We start from the raw sequence: 21,201 nt of genomic DNA on the forward strand, positions 1-21,201 counted from the left end.
TATTATAAATTATATAACCAGCGCAGTTGGGAGCATTTCAGCGTGCCATCTTGAATTAAAAATGGCAGACGGCAGTTTCCAAACATTGACCAAAAACAGCGCCTCATTCCTGGAAATCACTGTGGCACATCGGGCAACATCTTCTTCGGTTTGGACCATTGTGCTCTGCTATCTGGATTGAAAATGGTGCCCAGCGGTATCCTGACGGACAAAAACTGGCTTCTGCTTTTTGGTGACAATCTCATTAGAAGCGTTCAAACTCACAGAGGACAAAGGGACAAACCACTTTCCAAAATATATAGCAATAATATTATAATGGGGGGAGGGGGCAAATAATGCATCAATTCTGCCACCAAGGGAAAAATACAGCCTCTTCTTCCAGGTCCAGCTTGCCCCAGTGCAGGCTATCTTTGCACCACACCTTATCAATGTAGCTTCAGACGTCATGGGAAATGGCAGAACAGTCACATTGTCTTGCTCAGTCTAACATCGCAGTATCCAATACCAAAGCAGTCCCAGCTGTCAGGAGAGAAAAGGGATTATTTGAGGCAATAGGTGGAGCAGAATGATACACCGTCTGAGACATGTGGATCTGTGACCCCAGCAATCTTTCTCTGGCTCTCAGGTAGGATCATGCTCTGATACTCCACACTCTACCATTCCGACAAGCCAAAATGCAAACCAGTAGTGCTAGTCCAATCTAGTGCTAGTCCAACTTAAAGATGTTGGCATCTCCAAGTAGAATATCTTTGGATAGGACTATTCTCTTCTGCATAGTTGGTGAATTTCGAGCCTTCTACAAGCTGCTAGTCCTGGATATACCGTACTTTTCCATGTACAAGAGGTTTTTTCCTTCAAAAATCATGTTGAAAATTGGGGGTAGTCTTATACATGGGTAGTGCATTGTGGGATTGGTTGCTGCCACGAGTCGGAGAATGTTACTGGTGGCTGCGTCAAGGGCTGGTATTGATTGGCTGTCATTGCGGCAATTGGTCGGCCTTTTGCTGCTTTTTTCAGCGAGGGGACAGAGGATAAGTGGCTTTTGCAATGCCGGCAGCAGCGGATAGCCTTGGTGCATTTCTATGGATGGAGTTGTGCAATTAAAAATAAATCTAATTGAAGCTTTTGTGTGGCCATTCGAGCTTGCCAAGTATACACAAGGCACTGAGGCAAACGGCTGATTAATTAGCCGGCCTCCTGTGCTGAAAACTACTCCCTTCTGGTGGGTAGGGAGCATTTGCAAAGACCTGCACTCAAAATTGGGGCAGACCCGGGGACGCTCCGCCTGATCTCCCTGGGAAACGCACAGGGGGAGGGCTTTTCTTTTCCCTGTTTTTAATGACAATCCCCTAATTAGCGCATTTCCCCCAGCCCTGTGGAGGAGGAGGGGAGCGGGAGGCACGTTTGGATGCGCAGGTAGAAGTCTCCCACATGCAGTGCTTGCACAGGGTTTGTGAGCAGGTTGCCTTGCAATAGCTATTACAGTCCTGGTGAGTCTGAGGCTGGACCGAAACAGGAGGGGGAAAAGGAGGGCGCAGCAACAGCGGCGCAGCGAGAGGATCAAAGCGTGGGCTGCAAAGACCCCTCTGCGACCACTGAGGGTAAAGCTCAACAACTTTGGGGAATCTCCCCATCACCAGTTTTGAAATTTTTAGTCCCCCCAAATAGGGGTAGTCTTATACAAGGGGGCGTCTTATAGACGGAAAAGTTTGGTAACTGGAAGTGTCTAGGGATGGATGAGGCCCTTCTTCACGTGCCTTCTTCACAAGAGGTCCCGAGGGTGGCAACAAGAGAACGGGCCTTTTCTGTGGTGGCTCTTTGATTGCGGAATGCTCTCTCCAGAGAGGCTCGCCTGGCGCCCTCATTACATGTCTTTAGGCGCCAGGCAAAAACATTCCTCTTTACTTAGGCCTATGGCTATTAAATAATCTATGGCCCATGAAAGTGTCAGGGAGAGGCCTGTTAACATGATGGCAGGGCCGGAGGAGGGAAGCAGGGTCTTGAAGGCAGCGGAGCAGGAGGAAGCACACGTTGCTGCCCCTTCTTTGTTCTGGAGGTGCATCTCTCTCCCCCCGCCGGTTGTGGGTGGGGGCTGGGCCAAGCCAGGGGGAGCAGCAAGCAGCCTTCGAGGCATGGGGCTGACTCAGTGCCACCTGCATGATGCCAGCCGAAGGGTGCGCGGCACTGGCAGTGGGACGAGCGCTGCTCCAGACTGGCCGCTCCGCCACTTCTGTAACTCAGGCTCACCAAGTTGCAGCTCCTCCAGCCGTACTCTGTGACCTGCTCCTGCCCACAAGGGTCCCCACTTGCTCATGCCCCTACCTCAGCGTCGGTGCCTCAGCGCAGAAGAAGGGACTCGGCTGCGGACGAGCGCTTCTGGGAAGCACCTCCTTCAAGCCAACAGGAGGGCTGGGGTCCCCTGGTGCAGCCGCGTGGCCACAGCCCAGCTACCGCCATCGGCGCACACCCCTTCCAGTGACGCCTTCACACAAGATGCCTCTAATTATTTCATAACAGGTAGACAGTTAAGAGCTTCAGCAGCTTCAGGGGTGGGCACCTGGCGCCCCCCAGAATTCGACGCTAGGGTACCCCGCACCCCTTGCACCTCTGGGTAAAAACGGCTCTGACCCTTGTGGTTCCTTCCAGCTCTATGATTCTGTTATGTACTGAGTTGAATATGATAAAATGCAGCAGTCTGATTGGTCCTAGAACAATAGGATCCACAATGCAGCAGTCTGATTGGTCTGCAGGAGCCACCCAATCCAACTCCAGGTGGAAGTGAATCCTCAACCTGATTGGCCTTCAGGAGAATCCCAGAATTAGCCAACCACGTGGGGCCCATTGTGTAAATAATGTATATAAAGCAGACATTTCGGGGGAACTTCCATTCTTCACTACTATGAGCTGAATAAAGAGCATGAAATCCACACTTGACTCCGAGTATATTTCAGATTCTGTGAATACATTTCAGTATGTCCCATGCCATGCATACTCACCAGTTACAAGGCACAGAGGAATCGAGGCCCAGGCCAAGTACAGGGACCACCCCGAATTATCACTTGGTCGCATATGGCTGGCGAAGACGCATACCGAAACCAGAACAAATAAGCCTAGGAGCAAATAAAACTCCTTAGAGCCTCATATCCCAGGTTCCCCTTTCCCCCAGTGTCGATCTGATTCCTCTGAGAAACACGCATAGTTGATGTGTAAAGCAGAGCAACTGGTTCAATCCTGAGCTCATCAAAGCTGGAAATGTTTCCTGCCTGAATCCCTGGAGAGCTGCTACCTGTCAGTGTAGACAGTACTCATACCCTCCAACAGTCCTCAGATGAAAATAGGGGCATTTCTCACTCACCCAACTGACCGTCCTCAACCTCCCCAATTTTTGTTTCCCCACCCCCACTACACCACCAGGACACAAACCTGTCAGGCTTCAAGGAAGCGGCTTCCTCCCTCCGTTTGGCCATGGATAAGCAGAACAAAGTGAAAACAGTCTCTTATCAGTTAAAGAGAATTTAATGTTCACAGTGAAAGAACAAAGACTCCATTCTCGGAAGAAAGGTGCTCCCAATTAAAGTTTCCACCCACTTCCCCCCAAGCCACCCCCATCACTTCCTCATCTGGCAACCTGATCTCGCAACCATTTGGTTTTCTGTGTAGCTACCTTATCTGCTCCCCTTGACCTTGGACTGAGCACTTGGACACTTTCCAGCGAAAGGGAGTCTGTTAATTCTCTCTCTCCCTGTTCTCCTCCTCCTAGCTGTTCCCCACTGAGTTCTGCCCAGCTATTGTCTTCCAAACTAGTTCCCTCTGCAAACCACTGCTCCAAATCTATAATGCTCCACTGCTCCTGGGCATCTGCATCCTGGACACCATTCCTCATCAGAGTAGCTCTCCTCAGCCTGGTCTCTGACACACCCTCTGCTGTCCTGAGAAAACTCCTTAAGCCCAAGCTTACTGTATTCTTTGTCACATACCAGTACATAACTTTTAGAAAGGGGCAAGATTAGATGTGGATGCACGAGGCATTTATAAAAACAAATTCTAGGCTCTTTGCGTTCCACTCTTCCCCCTCTTTCTTCCTGCCCAGGGCAGCCCTGCCCTCTGCCTGCACCTCAGAGTTGGTGCATTAGCTGGGCCTCAGTGGCAGCAGCCTCTCCACTTTGCCCTCTCTCCAACAGCTGCTAAGAGCTGTCAAAGGGAGGAGGTCGGCAATCTCCATGGAGAGGAATGGGGTGCTCACTTTCAGCCGCCACTGCAGCCGCCACTGCTGCTCAGGGCAAGCACCAGCTCTTCCTTCTCCTCAAGCTCAGTGGCAACAGCACTAGGGGAGGAAATAAGGACATTCCAGGATCAAATCAGAAGTCGGGATAGCTTTCATCATTCTGGCACCGTCCCTGGGAAATAGGGACACTTGGAGGGTATGAGTACTGGGCTGATTCAATATAAAGCTTCCTCTTTTGAGCTCAGTAATAGTAACCCCTTATGCTTGTTTGACAGCTAGTATGGCATAGTTGAGGGATGCGGGTGGCACTGTGGGTTAAACCACAGAGCCTAGGACTTGCCGATCAGAAGGTCAGTGGTTCGAATCCCCGCAACGGCGTGAGCTCCCGTTGCTCGGTCCCTGCTCCTGCCAACCTAGCAGTTTGAAAGCATGTCAAAGTGCAAATCGATAAATAGGTACCACTCCAGTGGGAAGGTAAACGGCGTTTCCATGCGCTGCTCTGGTTCACCAGAAGCGGCTTAGTCATGCTGGCCACATGACCTGGAAGCTGTATGCCGGCTCCTTTGGCCAGTAAAGCAAGATGAGCGCCGCAACCCCAGAGTCGGCCACGACTGGACTAATGGTCAGGGGTCCCTTTACCTTTATGCTTGCTTGACAGCCAGTATGGCATAGTTGTTGGAATGTTAGACTAGGACCCGGGAAACCAGGTTTCAGATTCCCCTCCACCATGAAGCTCACTGGGTGACCTTGATCCAGTCAAAGTCTCTCAGCCTGCAGGGTTGTTGTGAGGGTGAGCCACATTGGAGAAAGAAGTGGGATATCATAAATAAATTTCTTGTTCTTCTTTTTCCAGTCCCAATCCCGGAGGCTGCCAAACCTGTTGCAACCCTCTGGTAGCCTTATCGTCCACGAATTTGCAGGATTCCCCTTTCAAGCCACCTTAGGGGTTGTAATCCTGTGCACATCTTTAAGGCCATCTAAGATTTATTTTTGCTGGATTTCGGGTGGTATCAGCCCTAATCAGAGGGTACGCCTTGTATTCAATGGACTTAAGTTTGCCATGTGTATTGATTTCAGCTTTCCATTTCAGCTCAAGCCTTCTTGGCATAGGATCTGGGGAGTGGGGGGTTATTTTGTTTTATTTTTCCAAGTCAAGGGTTGGCTTTGAGTTAGTTACCAAACTCGAAGGAACACAGGAAGGTGCCTTATGCTGAGTCTGAACCATTGGCCTATCTCACCCAGTACTGCCTAAAGTGGCAGGCAGCAGCTCTGGGGGACTGAGACCAGGGGTCTCTTCTGGCCCCACATGGAGATGCTGAGGACCGAAGCTGAGACCTTCTCCATGCAGAACAGATGCTCTAGCCCTGAGCTACAGCTTGGCTGTCTGTGGAAGCAGATGCTTATGACACCCCCACCATACCTGCGATGGTGCTGAATATTGTTGAGATCCTTGGTTTGGAGATGCAGCCGAAGGGGCACTGGAAGAAGATGGAAGTAATGCTAAGCAAAGAGAAGCTTCCAGCTAACAACGCCAGCAACATCAAGGTTCGGGTAGCCTGCATGTATGCTAGACGGAGGAAAGAGAGAACAGGGGTTAAATGTATCAGTGGGACTAGACGATAGCGCAGCTGACTTCCCATGCAATATTTCCCCCCAGGGACAGAGAGGTCAGTTTTTATCTGCTCCCTCAATGTTATCCCACTAGAGCGCACAAGATAAATTATGATCCCTCCTGATTTCAACTGCCCAGGGGCCTTCACTGGGTTTAATCTGGGACTGCGTGTGTGTCTGTGTAGCATTATCCCTAGTCACTCTGAACTATCAGCAGACTGAAGGACCAAACTGCAGGAAACGTTCAAAATGAAGAGGACTGAGGAAAGAAGCTTTAGGAACTGTCACCACCCAGCTCCCACAGAAGTATCTGAAGGACCATGTTGCTCTGAGGGAAAGGAAAAGCAGCTTTTTGCAAGCAAACAAGTTGCGTGTTGAGTCCCACAGTGCCACCCCCAAAAATAATTCACACTGCACACTTCAATTTTTGTTTAAGTTTTTGGCATAATTTAGGCCACAACTTTATTCAAATACAAAAAATGTGAGTGGTTGCTTAGGCATTGGTTATGACTATCTGTCCTTGCCCCCCAAGGACAGAGCTGGTCCCTTCCGGACACCACCGGAAGCCAGCGTGGGAAACAAGTATTGGGGAGAAATGAGGCTGGGACACAGTCCAACACCTCTCACCCTCATGTTCCGGTGGGGCTTGCACGGCCCAAGTCCGGCTCCACGGACAAGGACGAAAGAATGGCAAGCCCCTGGATTCCTTTAACGGAATTCCCTTTCCGCATCATTTGGAGGGATAGGCACCTTACCCCTCCAAGCACCAATTTAACCAATGCCTAACCGCCAACCTTACAAGTTGTGACGATTTGCTACGCAGTAGGCAAAAACCAAATGGCACCAGCCAATCAGCCAGATGGCAAAATTCCTACCAGGCCCCCGCTCCAAGGCGAACGACCCCATGACAGGCATAGCAAGGTCAAGCGAGCAAAGCAAAAAACCACCCTATAAAAGGGAGGGAGGGCGGGTGATCCGGTGCAAAACGGCCAAGAGGACGTCCCATCGCCTGGCCTCTGTATTTAAAGCCTCTGACCCCTCCTCCGAATTGGCAACAATCAAAATTCCCCAGCAACCCAATTAACCTCTTAAAGGCTAGGGTTCCACCAAATTTGCCTAGTCATGACAGGGTGGCCTGTTCCCCCAACCGCAACACGTGCTCTCTGTTAGGGAGAACACGCTTTGTCTTAGCCACTCTATTGTAACATTAATATTTTGTAAAGTGATGCTTCTTGTAATAAACTTATGAAAAGCGCTTTGTAAGGCCCGTCTGAAGAGCAGCACATACATAGCGTAAGTCAGGGCTTTTTTTCAGCCAGAACTCAGTTTCAGCACCTCTCAGGTGGGCACCATTGACATCATAAGAGACCAAGGCAGGAATTCGTGGGGAGCTGTGGCACCTCCTCTTCTAGAAAAATAGCACTGGGGTAATAAATAATAGGACGTGGGTGGCGCTGTGGGTTAAACCACAGAGGCTAGGACTTGCCAATCAGAAGGTCAGCGGTTTGAATCCCCGTGACGGGGTGAGCTCCCGTTGCTCCGTCCCTGCTCCTGCCAACCTAGCAGTTCGAAAGCACGTCAAAGTGCAAGTAGATAAATAGGTACCGCTCTGGCAGGAAGGTAAATGGCATTTCTGTGCACTACTCTGGTTTGCCAGAAGCGGCTTAGTCATGCTGACTACATGACCCGGAAGCTGCACGCCGGCTCCCTCGGCCAATAAAGCAAGATGAGCGCCCCAACCCCAGAGTCGGCCACGACTGGACCTAATGGTCAGGGGTCCCTTTACCTTTACCTAATAAATAATAAGAACAGCTCTAAGCCACTTCAGGATACTACACCTCCAGTACTCATAGCCCAAGGCAAAGACGAACTTACGTGGAACTTGTAGCCCGAACAACACACACTGTGTTCCATGGCAACCTTTCCACAGCCCCATGTGCTCATTGACGTTCGATAGCCAGTGCTCTGTGGACAGAGCAGCGATGTGAAGCAGAAAGCAGATGACAGCTAAAATTTCTGTGATAACCTCCAGGCTGCACATTGATGGAAACGTTGGGTCTGCGACTGCAAAGCGGATTCAGGATGATGAGCCCAGGGAAGGGAGATGTTCACGTTACTTCAGGCGTGCTGCTGACTGAGCATGGGTGTGCGCTGCCCTGCTGAAGTGCCGCTTGCCCAGCCAATGGCCAACTGCCACTGTTCCGAAGTCGCATGTGCGACGTGATGCCTTCTGAATATTGTGCTGTCACAAACAGATGATGTCATCATCAGGCAGTGCGCTCTGTGCTAGGCCCAGGCGCTAGACCTTCCGCTTTCCAGATGTCGTTGAACTACAGCCAGGGGTGCCAACATCAAGGGGGTCCAGCGTTGTGTGACATCATACACACAACATTATGCACCAGGTGGAGGGTGCCAGGGGTCTGTTGCCTCGGGTATGCAGTGGGGGGGGGGGACTCAGGCTCCCCCCCCTTGCAGAAATCCCCACTGCGCCCTGACAGTGGCGGGGCTACAAAGCAAGGAAAGTAAAGATCACCCTACATGCATCCTGCTCCTCTCTGGCGTGCCACCAATTACCCGCCAGTGGTAGGGGGTGGGGAGCGCAGAGGGTGCAGGCAAGAGGCTGATTTGTTTGGAGCCCCCTTAATTCTGGGAGGGCCTGACCCCCTGTCTTCAAATATTGAAGGGGCTTCAGCCCTCTATAGTTGGTGCCCCTGACTATAGTACAGCCTCAGTGAGAGATCGTGGGAGTTGTAATTCAGAACTCAGCCTAAATGTATTTATTATTATGGTCTCTTGTTGTTTAAAAAATACATCCAATATTCATATACAGTCATACCTTGGAAGTCGAATGAAATCTGTTCCAGAAGTCCGTTAGACTTCCAAAACGTTTGAAAACCAAAGCGTGACTTCTGATAGGCTGCAGGAAACTCCTGAAGCCAATCAGAAGATGCAGAAGCCCCATCGGACATTCAGCTTCCAAAAATAGTTGGCAAACCGGAACAGTCACTTCTGGGTTTACGGCATTAACTTTGGGAGCCAAAACGTTTGGGAACTAAGCTGTTTGACAACCAAGATACAACTCTACTCTGGGTTCTCTGGATGGTTTGCAAGGGAAGTACATCAAGTCAGCTTGTATGATTAAAATAAGAATAAGAATAGAATCATGAAATTGCAGAGTTGGAAGGGATCCCGAGGGTCATTTAATCCGAAACCCTGCAATGTAGGATTCTAACTTAAAGCATCCATGACATATGGCCATCCCACCTCTGCTTAAAAACCTCCAAGGAAGGAGAGTCCACAACCTCCCGGAAGAGACCCTTCCACTGTCAAACAACTCTTACTGTCAGAAAGTTCTTCCTGATGTTCAGTCAGAATCTCCTTTCATGTAACCATTGGTTCAAGTCCTACCCTCCAGAGCTGGAGAAAACAAGCTTGCACCATCTTCCATGTGACAGCCTTTGAGATATTAGAAGATGGCTATCATATATCCTCTCAGTCTCCTCTTTTCCAGGGCGCCACACAACATTTCTCCCATCAGAGAAATGACTGTGACAGCGGGGACCCATTTTCAATTTAGTTATATACTAAGTATTTGTAAAAAGGCAGTCCTTAAATTTTCATGGTATCTGTGCAAGAGAGGAAGATGGGGAGATAAGCAGAACAGCTTGGTCACGCAGCCACTGCCATCAAGCTCAGTATTGTCTACTACCAGTAGTCTTCCAGAATTTCTGGCATGGGTCTTTCCCATCCCTTCCCATCCCTACCTGGAGATACCTGGGGTTAACCTGAGTCCTTCTGCATGCAGAGTCGTTGTTCTGCCTCTGAGCTACATCCCTTACCTGAATACAGTGGTACCTCGGGTTAAGAACTTAATTCGTTCTGGAGGTCTGTTCTTAACCTGAAACTGTTCTTAACCTGAAGCACCACTTTAGCTAATGGGGCCTCCCGCTGCCGCCGCTCCGCTGGAGCAGGATTTCTGTTCTCATCCTGAAGCAAAGTTCTTAACCCGAGGTACTATTTCTGGGTTAGCGGAGTCTGTAGCCTGAAGCGTCTGTAACCTGAAGCGTCTGTAACCCAAGGTACCACTGTATGTTGAGTAACAAGTGAGAAATAAGCTCCATGCATGTGTGATTCTAGCAGTGTAGAAACCTCTGCCTTTTGCATGGGTCTGTTCTATGAATGTGGTCTGTTCTATGAAAGTAAGAGTGGCATGGCCCCCCAAAAAGGTTGCCAAAGAAGAGATTGTGGCCATGGGACTGAAGAAGCCCCACCCCCACTCCATCTTGGTCTACAGCAGTGTTTCCCAATTCTCTTTGTATCAGGTTGGTTTTTGTTGTAACATCTAATTGATTGTCTAGTCCAGTGTTTACCAAACTTGGGTCTCCAGCTGTTGTTGGATTACAATTCCCACCATCCCTGACCACTGGACCTGCTACTTAGGGATGATGGGAGTTGTAGTCCAACAACAGCTGGAGACCAAAGTTTCGGAAACCCTGGTCTAGAGATGGATCACAATCCTGTCTCTCCACTTATCTATAATTGAGATACTGTAAGGTTCATGGTGCCAACCCTGTGTTAAATGAACAGAAGAATCTGCCAAACACAGGTTTCCCACCCCCATTTGAGAGCAACTCATGAAACTCTGGGGATGTGGGTGGCCCTGTGGGTTAAACCACAGAGCCTAAGACTTGCCGATCAGAAGGTCGGTGGTTCGAATCCCCGTGACAGGGTGAGCTCCCGTTGCTCGGTCCCAGCTCCTGCCAACCTAGCAGTTCGAAAGCACGTCAAAGTGCAAGTAGATGAATAGGTACCGCTCCGGCGGGAAGGTAAACGGCATTTCCATGCGCTGCTCTGGTTTGCCAGAAGCAGCATAGTCATGCTGGCTACATGACCCGGAAGCTGTACGCTGGCACCCTCGGCCAATAAAGCGAGATGAGCGCCACAACCCCAGAGTCGGTCACGACTAGACCTAATGGTCAGGGTTCCCTTTGCCTTTACCTTGAAACTCTGAGAGTATTTGGATGTTGTTTTTATTTCATTTATTTTTAAAACCATTTTGCACACAGCAGTCACTGAGAGAAAAAATAAGCATTTTTTAAAAACTCTATTTATACAAAATTGGTAGCGTCAATATGCATGGTGGATATTTGTTTTTCCAAATACTTCCATGTGAGGTAAATTTAGAAAGCTTACTCAAGCTGCCTCCAGACTGTGTACCCTAAATTTGGGGTTGCACATAAATAATGTGGGTTAAAGCCATCCATTCCCCTTGGACAACAAATCCATATTTTTTAAAAAATATAAAGGAATCAGGGTTATAGCCAATGTTAACCTACTAACGTAGGCTCATTAATTCCGATGAATCTACTCTGAATGGAATTCAGTGGGGTACAACCCAGATTTTGTGTGATTGGGGAGGAGTGCTGGGAAATGCATTGACAAGTGAGAAATGAGTGAATTATTACTGGGAACACATATAAACACTTGACAAACAAATCAGGGCGAAGGCAGGATGAATGCTTGTTGTAATATGACTCCCCAAGAAAGATCAGGATGGATGCTGAATGAAGACCGGATATGGTCTAACCTCCACATAAGTTTTCTGCAAGTATATTGGGAGGAATAAATAGGCTGTGTGTGGGAACCTTCTGTCAAAGAGAAAGTCACATCCAAGAACAACTGCTTTTCTCCCAAAACTTGCATGAGGGAGAGAAAGAGCCACATATCAAGGGATGGAGAAGAGAGAGGTTCCATTGCTTCCTATGACTTTGCAGGGAAGTCTGCTGGGAGCAAAATTAGACTTCTTGATTCTAAATCCAAACCCACGCTTCCACCCTTATAACCAGAATGTCTTTTTGGCTTCAGAATCTGTGTCCTTTTATATATGGAATCTTATTTCTATATTGTATATTGACATGTTATTGTAAAATTTTAATTTAAAAAACGAAATAAATAAATTTACATGATGATGATAATAATAATAATAATAATGTTCATCACCATTATTAACTGGTAATAGCAGCATACATTAAGCTAATACAATACTTTAATCATCCTTCCCCCGCCAATTGGGGAAGTTCTGTTCAACACCGATCAGTAAATGACTTCCATTTTCTTAACCACTTTGCTGGACTTATAAAAATGTCAGTTTTGTCATTAAAGTTGCCATACATCCAGAATTTCCCAGACATAGCGGGTATTCGGTCCATGTCGGAAGTGTAGATCTTGGCAAATTTTATTGAAGATGAAATCCTTAGAGATTTTGCAATGGAAGCTTAACAACTTTGGGCAAAACTAAAAAAAACCTCAACAACTTTGACAGAAGTTCAACAACTTTTGTGTCCGGACAGCCCTACATTATATTCAGTTCCCCCCAGCTCCAACTCGCCCCAGTGCAGGCTGTGTCTGTGTGCCCCAGGTGTCATCTGACGTGGAAGCACAGCCTTTTCTTCATGCTGCTGTTGACACAGCCCTATCCAAGGCGAAAGCCAGCCCACCTGTCAGGAGAGAAAAGGGGCTGGTTAGGGCAACAGGGGGAGCAGAATAAAACTCCATCCAAGATATCTGGACTGCTGACCTCGCTTCCTCATCCGTGAGGTCACAAACTTGCCATTCTAGAAGGCAAAAATATATTCTCTTCCACAGAACTACATGGTGCATTTTGAATCTTCTACAGGGAACACACACCAGCTTTCCTCTGTGTTCAAATGGACACACTGTAGAGAAGCCCCAGACTTAAATAATGCCGCTGACAATGCTGCACGAAGGCAAACTTTTAAATAAAGATGTGCATTTTCAGCATTTCTGATCTGACACATACTCACCAGTAATAAGGAAGAGAGGAAAGGTGGCCCAGCCCAAACCAAAAGACCATCCATAAGACCATTCAGAACTCCTCTGTGGTGTCAAACACCCTGTGAAGGTGGCCATGGCAATCAGGACGCAACCAGCTAGGAAGAAAATATACATCAGGTTATCAAGTTACTTGTAAATTAAATCCTTGATGCTGAGCTGGAAGCTGCAGCTAGTGCAAAATGGAGAGGATCAACTACTCACTGGGGTAGAATATGACCAACATATATACTAGAGCTGAAAGAAATGCACTGGCTGCCAATCAAACCCTGTGCAAGGTTCAAAATTAGTACAAAGTCCTATATAGCTATGGACCAGTGAGCCCTAAAACATCATCTCACCCCCTACATCCCAAGCTGACTACTGTGCTCTGCAAGAGATGGCATCCTGCAGGTCCCAGGCTATGAGGAGGTCCGCTCCACTTGATGTCAAAATCGGGTATTTGATGTAGTGGCACCTACACTTTGGCACTCCCTCTCATTATATATCAGACAGGCCCCTCCATTATTGTCTCTCTGGTGCATGCTAAAGATGTTCCGCATTCAGCAAACCTGCTACAGTCTTTATCCCAGCTAGTACCTGTCCTGGATTTGAATCGATTGTGCATTATGTGATGCTGTTCTAAACAGTTTTTCATATTTATGGTTGTTATTTTTCACATCGTTTTCATATTATATTGTTTAACTTTTTTATATAGGTATCAGTTACATATAATAAAAAAGTAAGTGTGTCATCACTCTGCAGTTCACTCGAACACAGACAGGTAGCGATGTAAAATATGGTGGTGAATGGGTGGTGCAGGTGAGATGTAGAGGGATAATGTTATGGCTTGGTCTCTCCCACAAAAGTGAGACGACTCTGGCTGTTAATTATTTCAGATTTATTGCTAAAATAACAAACTAGGACGGAGCTCCTCTACTCATCGTCCTCCCCAGGAGATGGAGTTGCCCGGACTGAGGTCTTCCTTCTTCCCCAACACCGAAGCCCTCACCTTCTTTTCTGGTATCTTTCACGTGTCTCAGCCACTTTTGTGATCCGATGAGATTTGGGAGAGAATACTTCCTGCATTCCAAGATCTACTCACTATTTGAGCTCTCACTCAGCAGCCTTTCACTCTGGCCCTGTCCTTCTTCTCCCCTATGTTCAGAGCTCAAATTACAGCTGCGCTCCCCCTCCTCTCTGCCTTCCACTTTTAACTGTTCTCTCTCTATGCCTGCCTCTGCTTCTCTTGTCAGCACCAGGGCTTCACTGACAGATAGCCAGTACAAGTAGTAGCCACTGCCCTGCTCTGCTGGCTCCTCTGCCTGCCAACTTAGTGGTTCATGCTCTCAGGATCCAGAGGCACAGATCTGCCAGCACTGCTACTGGCTACCTCCCAGTGTTGCTCCTGCTGCCAGGCAAATTCTTCATCCTGCTTGGTTGTGGCAGCATGAGGTGAAAGGGGGAAGGTTTTAGAAGCAAGCTATACTCAAGGACCACGTCTCCTGGTATGCCCCACGGAGGACCTTAAGGTCCACAAATAACAATACTTTGCAGGTCCCGAGCCGCAAGGAAGTTAGATTGGTCTCAACTAGGGCCAGGGCCTTTTCAGTACTGGCCCTGACTTGGTGGAACGCTCTGTCACAAGAGACCAGGGCCCTGTGGGATTTGACATCTTTCCGCAGGGCCTGCAAGACAGAGCTGTTCCGCCTGGCCTTTGGTTTGGACTCAGTCTGACCCTTATGTTTCCCTTCCCTTGTGGTTTTGATTTATGGGTTACTACTAAAATGAGGCTGCATTTTAAATTGTATTCTAACCTATATTTTAACCCATATTTTAATTAACTGTTTTTTTTTCTTTTTCTATTACGTTTTATTGTAATTTTATTGGTGTTAGCCACCCTGAGCCCGATTCTGGCTGGGCATAAATAAACATTTGTTGTTATTATTATTATTAAGAATGGGAATGTGGTTTTCATTCAATGGAAGCCACTGCTCCCCACAGTGTGGCTTTTGAAGGCACCCCACATGGCTACTTTCTAACTCCAGCATAGCAGGGGGAAAGCAGCCTCCCCGGAAGGGCTATGAAGGCCCTTTGCACCCCCCCCCCAACTTTTGTAACTCTGAAACTGGAGGTGGATTCATATCCATCAATTTCCATCAATTTCTGTGGGTCTATTCTGAGTATAACTTAGTTCTGCCAATAGTGTTTTGTGAAATTAATATGTTTCATTTGAGCTCGTCTTGTTGGCACGGAATCTGTTTAAACACAGTCTACAGCTCTGATTTCTGGGGTTTCAGGGGCTTGGGCTTAGTGTGGACATAGATGCTCAGAACCCCCATGATACCTGCAATGAGGCTGGCTATAGCTGAGCTCTTGGTCTTGGAGATGGAGCCAAGTTGGAAGGGAAAGAAAGTGCAACAAAGACCAATGCAAGAGATGGCTCCAGCGATCATCCCGAAGAACAAGAAGGCTCGGGTAGCATGGTACGAATCTTTCAGGAAGGAAGGAAGAGAAAGAAAAAAGGTTAAATGCATCTGTGGGATTTGGCAAAACGGGATCCATTCCGGAGCCTCGTTCGCATCCTGAAGTAAACGTAAGACGTGTCTGCACATGCGCGGGTCGCATTCTACCCCATATTTCTAGATTCCTTTTTATTTCCTTCCAAATCTTTTCATAATTATCCTTAAAGATACAGTGGTACCTCGGGTTACAAACACCTCGGTTACAAACACTTTGGGTTACAGACTCCGCTAACCCGGAAGTAGTACCTCGGGTTAAGAACTTTACCTCAGGATGAGAACTGAAATTGCGCGGCAGCAGCCCAGCGGTAGCGGGAGGCCCCATTAGCTAAAGTGGTACCTCAGGTTAAGAACGGTTTCAGGTTAAGAACGGACCTCCAGAACGAATTAAGTTTGTAACCAGAGGTACCACTGTATTTATATTCTTGGTTGTGAGCCAAATTCCTAAATATTTAACCTTTTTATGAATGTCTTTTTCTATACTCTGATAAATACTTTGTTATCCTTTTCTGATAGGTTTTTTACTAACAGCTTTGTCTTATTTTTATTTAATTTGAAGCCTGCCACCTGCCCAAATTCCTGCATTTTTTCTAGGACTTTCAGAACAGAATTCTTGGGGTCTTCCACTGTAATTACAAGGTCATAAGCATATGCTTTCAATTTATATGTCTTTTTCGCTACCATAATTCATCTGATATTTTCATCTGCCCTGATAGTTCTCATCAGGACTTCTAGGACCAAAATGAATAATAACGGTGTTAAAGGATATCCCTGTCTTGTTCCCTTCTGTATCTTACATTCATCTGTTATCACCTGATTTACAATTAATTTTGCTTTTTGATCCGAATATATTGCTTGAATCCCTCTCCCAAAATTTTCTCCAAAGCCCATTTCTTCAAGAATTTTTTTCATGAATTCCCAAGAGACAAGTCAAAGGCTTTTTCAGCATCTATAAACATCAATGCTGCTGTTTTTCATTTCTTGCTCCCAGGTATTCTATTATATCTAGAATATTTCTTATATTATCCTTCATTTGTCTCCCTGAAAGAAAACCTGCCTGATCATGATGTATGTATTCTTTCAAAATTATTTTCATCCTGTTAGCCAATATGTTGGCAAACAGTTTATAATCATTGTTTAATAACGAAATTGGTTTATAACACTGGGAAACAAGAATTTTGTTCTAACCTAATTTCGACATTCAGATTTCATATCTGAAGATGGTTTTGTTCTGTAAGCTCTATTTTTTTGCAATTCATGTTTTTCACTTTTCACCATAATCTTTGTTTTTCACAATGTTTTTCAATATTTTATTAAACACATAGCCAAAGTAGTACAATATGAGTATAAATGTAAGTGACTTACATAGCATTGAACATGACATGAATATCTATGTACAGTTGGAGGCATGCAAAAAAAATGTATTCCCTTGGGATACACAGTATACTGGGGAACATTTTTTTTTTCTTCTGCATGAGATTTTTCAACTGTTTTTATATGTTCTTTCAATGCTGATTTCAAATCTGAAATTGATTTTCATGTACGTGCTATAGTTATCTTTCAATTTCTGACTTTTGCCAATATGTCATATTTACACTGGGGATAAGTGGACACTGACACATTGATCTACCCTAAACCACATGGTAATTATTGTTTTGCAAACTTAATTTTATATATATATATATAGTTTTGTAACATAAATATTTGTATTTTTCAGATTGGACCATGGCTTCTTCAAGTAGACAAAAATGTGTATAGCATGTATTCCTGAGTATCCTTAGAAGCTTATCATTTTGAAGGAAATAAAAATAGATATAAAAACTAAGAAATGTAATGAAGTACTTGGGAATAAATATAACAAGAAATTTAGAAAATTTAGAACAAGAGAACCTTAACAAATTAAAGAAGGAAATTAAGGAAAAGCTGGAGGAATATAAGAAAATTAAGCTTTCATGGTTTGGAAGACTAGTGATAATTAAAATGAAAATTTTTCTAGAGTAATTTTTTTATTTAGAATGTTACCAATTAAGATAACGGAGACAGGGATAAAGTGTTGGCAAAGTATGATTAATAAATTTTGTAATGGGGATAAAAAACCTAGAATTAATAAAAGAAGATGGTATAATTAAGATATATCATAGATGGTATAACAGAACAAGGAGAGAGAGAATGGTTAGAGAGTGGTATACAGGAAATGAGGAAGAAGTTAGTGAATATATTTTTTATCAAACCAAATAGACAATGGTGGCAGCATAATTGAAAATCCCTTATTAAGAAATATCATTGAGATATGGGCGAAATATAAAGGAAAATTGATACTAGCAAATTCCCCACTAACCCCGGTGATGATGACAGAAGACTTCCCAGTAAATTGAAAAAAGTAAATTGAAAAAGAAGCCAAAGAGAAGAAAATACTTAAAATAAAGGATTGAGTGGAGAAAATGTGACGCAAAGAAAAATTAAGAGAAGCTCTAAAAGGAAGTAAAATAACTTGGTTTAACTGTATTCAACTGGAGCAATGGACAAAGAAATGGTCAAGGAAAAACAAGAACTGCAAAGAATATACAAAATTCGGAAAAAATAAAATAAAAAGGAGAGCTAAAGAAAAAAATACAGTTATAAAAAGGGAAATCAGTGAAATTTATAAAATATTAATAGAAATGGAGGATCAAGGAGATCAATTAAAAGAGGTGTGGGAAAAGAAAACAACAGGGCAGTTACATAGTGACAGCTGGGGGAATTATGGGAGAAACATATGTTGAAAATGCTGTCTATAAGAATAAAAGAAAATAATTATAAATTAATTAGGAGATGGCATTTGACATCAGTCAGATTAAATCAAATAAACAAGAAATATTCAGTGTTATGTTGGAGGGGATGCCAGGAAACCGGAAATTATGTTCACCTGCGGGGGTGCAAATATGTACAATTTTTTATTTTATTTTTTACAAAAGGTGTTTAAGGTGATAACAGAAATCACTGGGTTAAAGCTGACCAAAAGTCCAGAGGTAGCATTATTATCAATTTACGATGGGGTGGAAGGTTCACAGGCTATAAAGGACTTGCTCACTAATTTATTGACTGCTACACGAATTATGATAGCTAGGAAGTGGAAGGGGCAAGCAGAAAATAAAATGAAAGAATAGTATAAAGAGGTGTGGGCTATTAACAATAAATTAACATGTGCCATTAGGGACGCGGGTGGCGCTGTGGGTTAAACCACAAAGCCTAGGACTTGCTGATCAGAAGGTCAGGGGTTCGAATCCCCACGATGGGGTGAGCTCCCGTTGCTCAGTCCCAGCTGCTGCCAACCTAGCAGTTTGAAAGCATGTCAAAGTGCAAGTAGATAAATAGGTACCACTCCGGCGGGAAGGTAAACGGCGTTTCCATGCGCTGCTCTGGTTCGCCAGAAGCGGCTTAGCCATGCTGACCACATGACCTGGAAGCTGTATGCCGGCTTCCTTGGCCAGTAAAGCGAGATGAGCGCCGCAACCCCAGAGTCGGCCACGACTGGACCTAATGGTCAGGTTTCCCTTTACCTTTACTAACATGTGCCATTAATGTAAGAGGGGGAATATGCAGGAGAAATGATTTTGGGGAGAAATGGAGGGTGTTTGTGGAGTTTGTACTGTTGAAACAAAGGAGTCGGACCACCACAAGAGGAGCTGAAATTTCGGGAGGTTGGATAATTACAATGGAATGGTCTGGGTGGTGGGATGCACATGTGTATTCTTATTTAAAGAAGAAGGAGAAGAAGCTTATCATAGGTTTGCCAACTTGAAGACTAGTTGTGGTAGGGAAACATCTCTTCAGAGAAACTTGCCCAACGCCACCCATCTTCTCCTTCAACGCACAGCTTCGCAGAACTGAAGAAAAACACACGCAACTCACACCGAGTGACATTGGGGCACAGCAAACCTGCCAAGAGCACAGTGCAAATGGAGTGGGCACTCCAAAGCACTCCCAGGATCCTTTGCAACATGCAAGGTTGTATATGGTAGGGGATCCTTGGCAGACAAAAATGGCTTCCAGACAGCATATATTAAAAATTAAATGCAAGGGTTTTTTTTGTGGAAAGTGGGGACTCATCTACACTGGTCAATTATAACGTTAAAAATGTGTTCTAAAAATGTGACATGAGAGGGCACCGTATATCAGTGATCCGTCGTCAATGGTAAATAGCATTGGGAGCTGTATTTTTATAGTGTTTTTATAGCATTTTTCATATCTGTGTAGATCCAGCCTCAGTGGTATGAACTACCATCACCTTTTAATTTTTTTGCTGCCCACCCACAGCAGCCATTTTGTGCTGGCACTCAGGACACCTTTATCAAGATATGAGTCCCAGCACCTACTATTTTACCCCCCCCCCAAAAAAAACCAGGGTAAATGTGTTATCTCTAGTCACACTGGACTTTCAGGGGGTTGAAGAACGATCAACTGCCCCCCCCCACACACACTGCTGCATGCCTTAGAAAGGAAAATCAGTTCAATCTGCTTTAGAATTCCGTACCTTAAGTAGTCCAAGCACAAGACAGAGAAGATCTCACCTGGTTCTAGATCCATTGAATATGTAAAACAAATATAGCTCGAAGCATAAGGACGACAAAATTTCCAGAGGCCACGATTCAAATTCCCAATTAGCACCCAGTGGTCTGAGCCCAGGGCAATGAGAGTGAGAAGAAGGCTGATGAAAGCACTAACCACAGCACTGATCTGCAGTATATGCATTGTGAAAACGTTCAGAACTGTCACTGAGGCTAGATGGACCTTTGACTTGACCCAGAAGGGCAACAGTAGAGGAGGAGGAGCAGGAGGAGGAGCAATCAGGCAAGATTGAATCCAGAGAGTGGGCATGGGTCTCTTCTCTGGCCCTCTGTGACTGCCTAGTGACGCCAACTCTGGTTAACAAGCTGGTGACTCATTAACCTATATGATTTCTGCAAATGGGTCTCCTCCGCCTTTTGATGCTGCTTGCCTGCCATAGATCAATAACCAAAGAAATACATTTGTGAATCAAATGCTTCTCATGAGTTGTTGATGCACTTTTATAACTTTGCATGCAGATGAAAATATGTGAGCAGTGATCGGAGCTTTTGTCAGTTTCATATGCCTCACTCCCATAATCATTCACAAATATTTCAAGAAAAGAATTCTATGCCTGGTCTGGTCTGGGGAGTTGCAATGTCAAGCGCGCGTGCGCACACACACACACACACAAACACAAACACCTGCTCCCCTTCCCTCTTTCTTCCTTCATTGCATACCCCTATTGTCTCAAACTACAATCGCCTAGCCTAACCTAGCCATGCCCCCCTTTTTGGCTGATGGAATCAGTTAGGGATGATGGGATTTGTAGTCCAACAACAGCTGGAGACCAAAGTTTAGGAAACCCTGTTCTAGAGATGGATCACAATCCTGTCTCTGCACTTATCTATAATTCAGAGACTGTAAGCTTCATGGTGCCAATCCTGTGTTAAATGAAGAGAGGAATCTGCCAAATGTAGGTTTCCCACCCTCATTTGAGAGCAACTCATGAAACTCAGAGAGTATTTGGATGTTGTTTTTATTTCATTTATTTTTAAAATCATTTCGCACACAGCAGTCACTGAGGAAAAAAATAAGCATTTTTAAAAAACTCTATTTATACAAAATTGGTAGCGCCAATATGTGTGGTGGATATTTGTTTTTCCAAATTTAGAAAGCTTACTCAAGGTGCCTCCAGACTGTGTACCCTAAATTTGGGGTTGCACATAAATAATGTGGGTTAAAGCCATCTATTACCCTGGGACAACAAATCCATTTTTAAAAAATATATATAAAGGAATCAGGGTTATAGCCAATGTTAATCTACTAACATAGGCCCATTAATTTCGATGAATCTACTCTGAATGGAATTCAGTGGGGTACAACCCAGACTTTGTGTGATTGGGGAGGAGTGCTGGGAAATGCATAGACAAGTGAGAAATGAGTGAATTATTACTGGGAACACATATAAAAACTTGACAAACA

At 45.2% G+C, this 21,201-nt stretch overlaps 2 protein-coding genes across 2 annotated transcripts; both read right to left on the bottom strand.

The window, feature by feature from the left end:
• Positions 1 to 286: 286 nt before the first annotated feature.
• On the bottom strand, positions 287 to 8,058 carry LOC308592570 (uncharacterized protein). Its single transcript, XM_081204127.1, has 4 exons — positions 7,712 to 8,058; positions 5,646 to 5,792; positions 2,997 to 3,110; positions 287 to 519 (listed from the first exon to the last, which is right to left on the bottom strand). Exons 1-4 carry the CDS (start codon positions 7,875 to 7,877, stop codon positions 479 to 481), a joined length of 468 nt encoding a protein of 155 aa, XP_081060253.1. The 5' UTR covers positions 7,878 to 8,058; the 3' UTR covers positions 287 to 478.
• Positions 8,059 to 12,176: 4,118 nt separating this feature from the next.
• On the bottom strand, positions 12,177 to 19,946 carry LOC308590164 (lens fiber membrane intrinsic protein-like). Its single transcript, XM_081199927.1, has 4 exons — positions 19,740 to 19,946; positions 15,015 to 15,161; positions 12,661 to 12,786; positions 12,177 to 12,333 (listed from the first exon to the last, which is right to left on the bottom strand). The coding sequence occupies exons 1-4, from the start codon at positions 19,918 to 19,920 to the stop codon at positions 12,287 to 12,289; spliced, it is 501 nt and encodes a 166-aa protein (XP_081056053.1). The 5' UTR covers positions 19,921 to 19,946; the 3' UTR covers positions 12,177 to 12,286.
• Between the last annotated feature and the right edge of the window lie 1,255 nt (positions 19,947 to 21,201).

This window comes from Podarcis bocagei (genome assembly GCF_964188305.1).
Source record: "Podarcis bocagei genome assembly, chromosome: 7".
NCBI lineage: Eukaryota > Metazoa > Chordata > Lepidosauria > Squamata > Lacertidae > Podarcis > Podarcis bocagei.

Coding starts and splice junctions, on each gene's coding strand:
- LOC308592570 (XM_081204127.1), bottom strand. CDS start 7,877: ATGTGCAGCCTGGAGGTTATCACAGAAATTTTAGCTGTCATCTGCTTT. Junction 5,793..7,711: donor GTTCGGGCTACAAGTTCCAC/GTAAGTTCGTCT, acceptor TCCTCCGTCTAG/CATACATGCAGGCTACCCGA. Junction 520..2,996: donor TCCTCTGTGCCTTGTAACTG/GTGAGTATGCAT, acceptor CTCTCCTGACAG/CTGGGACTGCTTTGGTATTG.
- LOC308590164 (XM_081199927.1), bottom strand. CDS start 19,920: ATGCATATACTGCAGATCAGTGCTGTGGTTAGTGCTTTCATCAGCCTT. Junction 12,787..15,014: donor TATAGCCAGCCTCATTGCAG/GTATCATGGGGG, acceptor TTTTCTTCCTAG/CTGGTTGCGTCCTGATTGCC. Junction 12,334..12,660: donor TCCTCTCTTCCTTATTACTG/GTGAGTATGTGT, acceptor CTCTCCTGACAG/GTGGGCTGGCTTTCGCCTTG.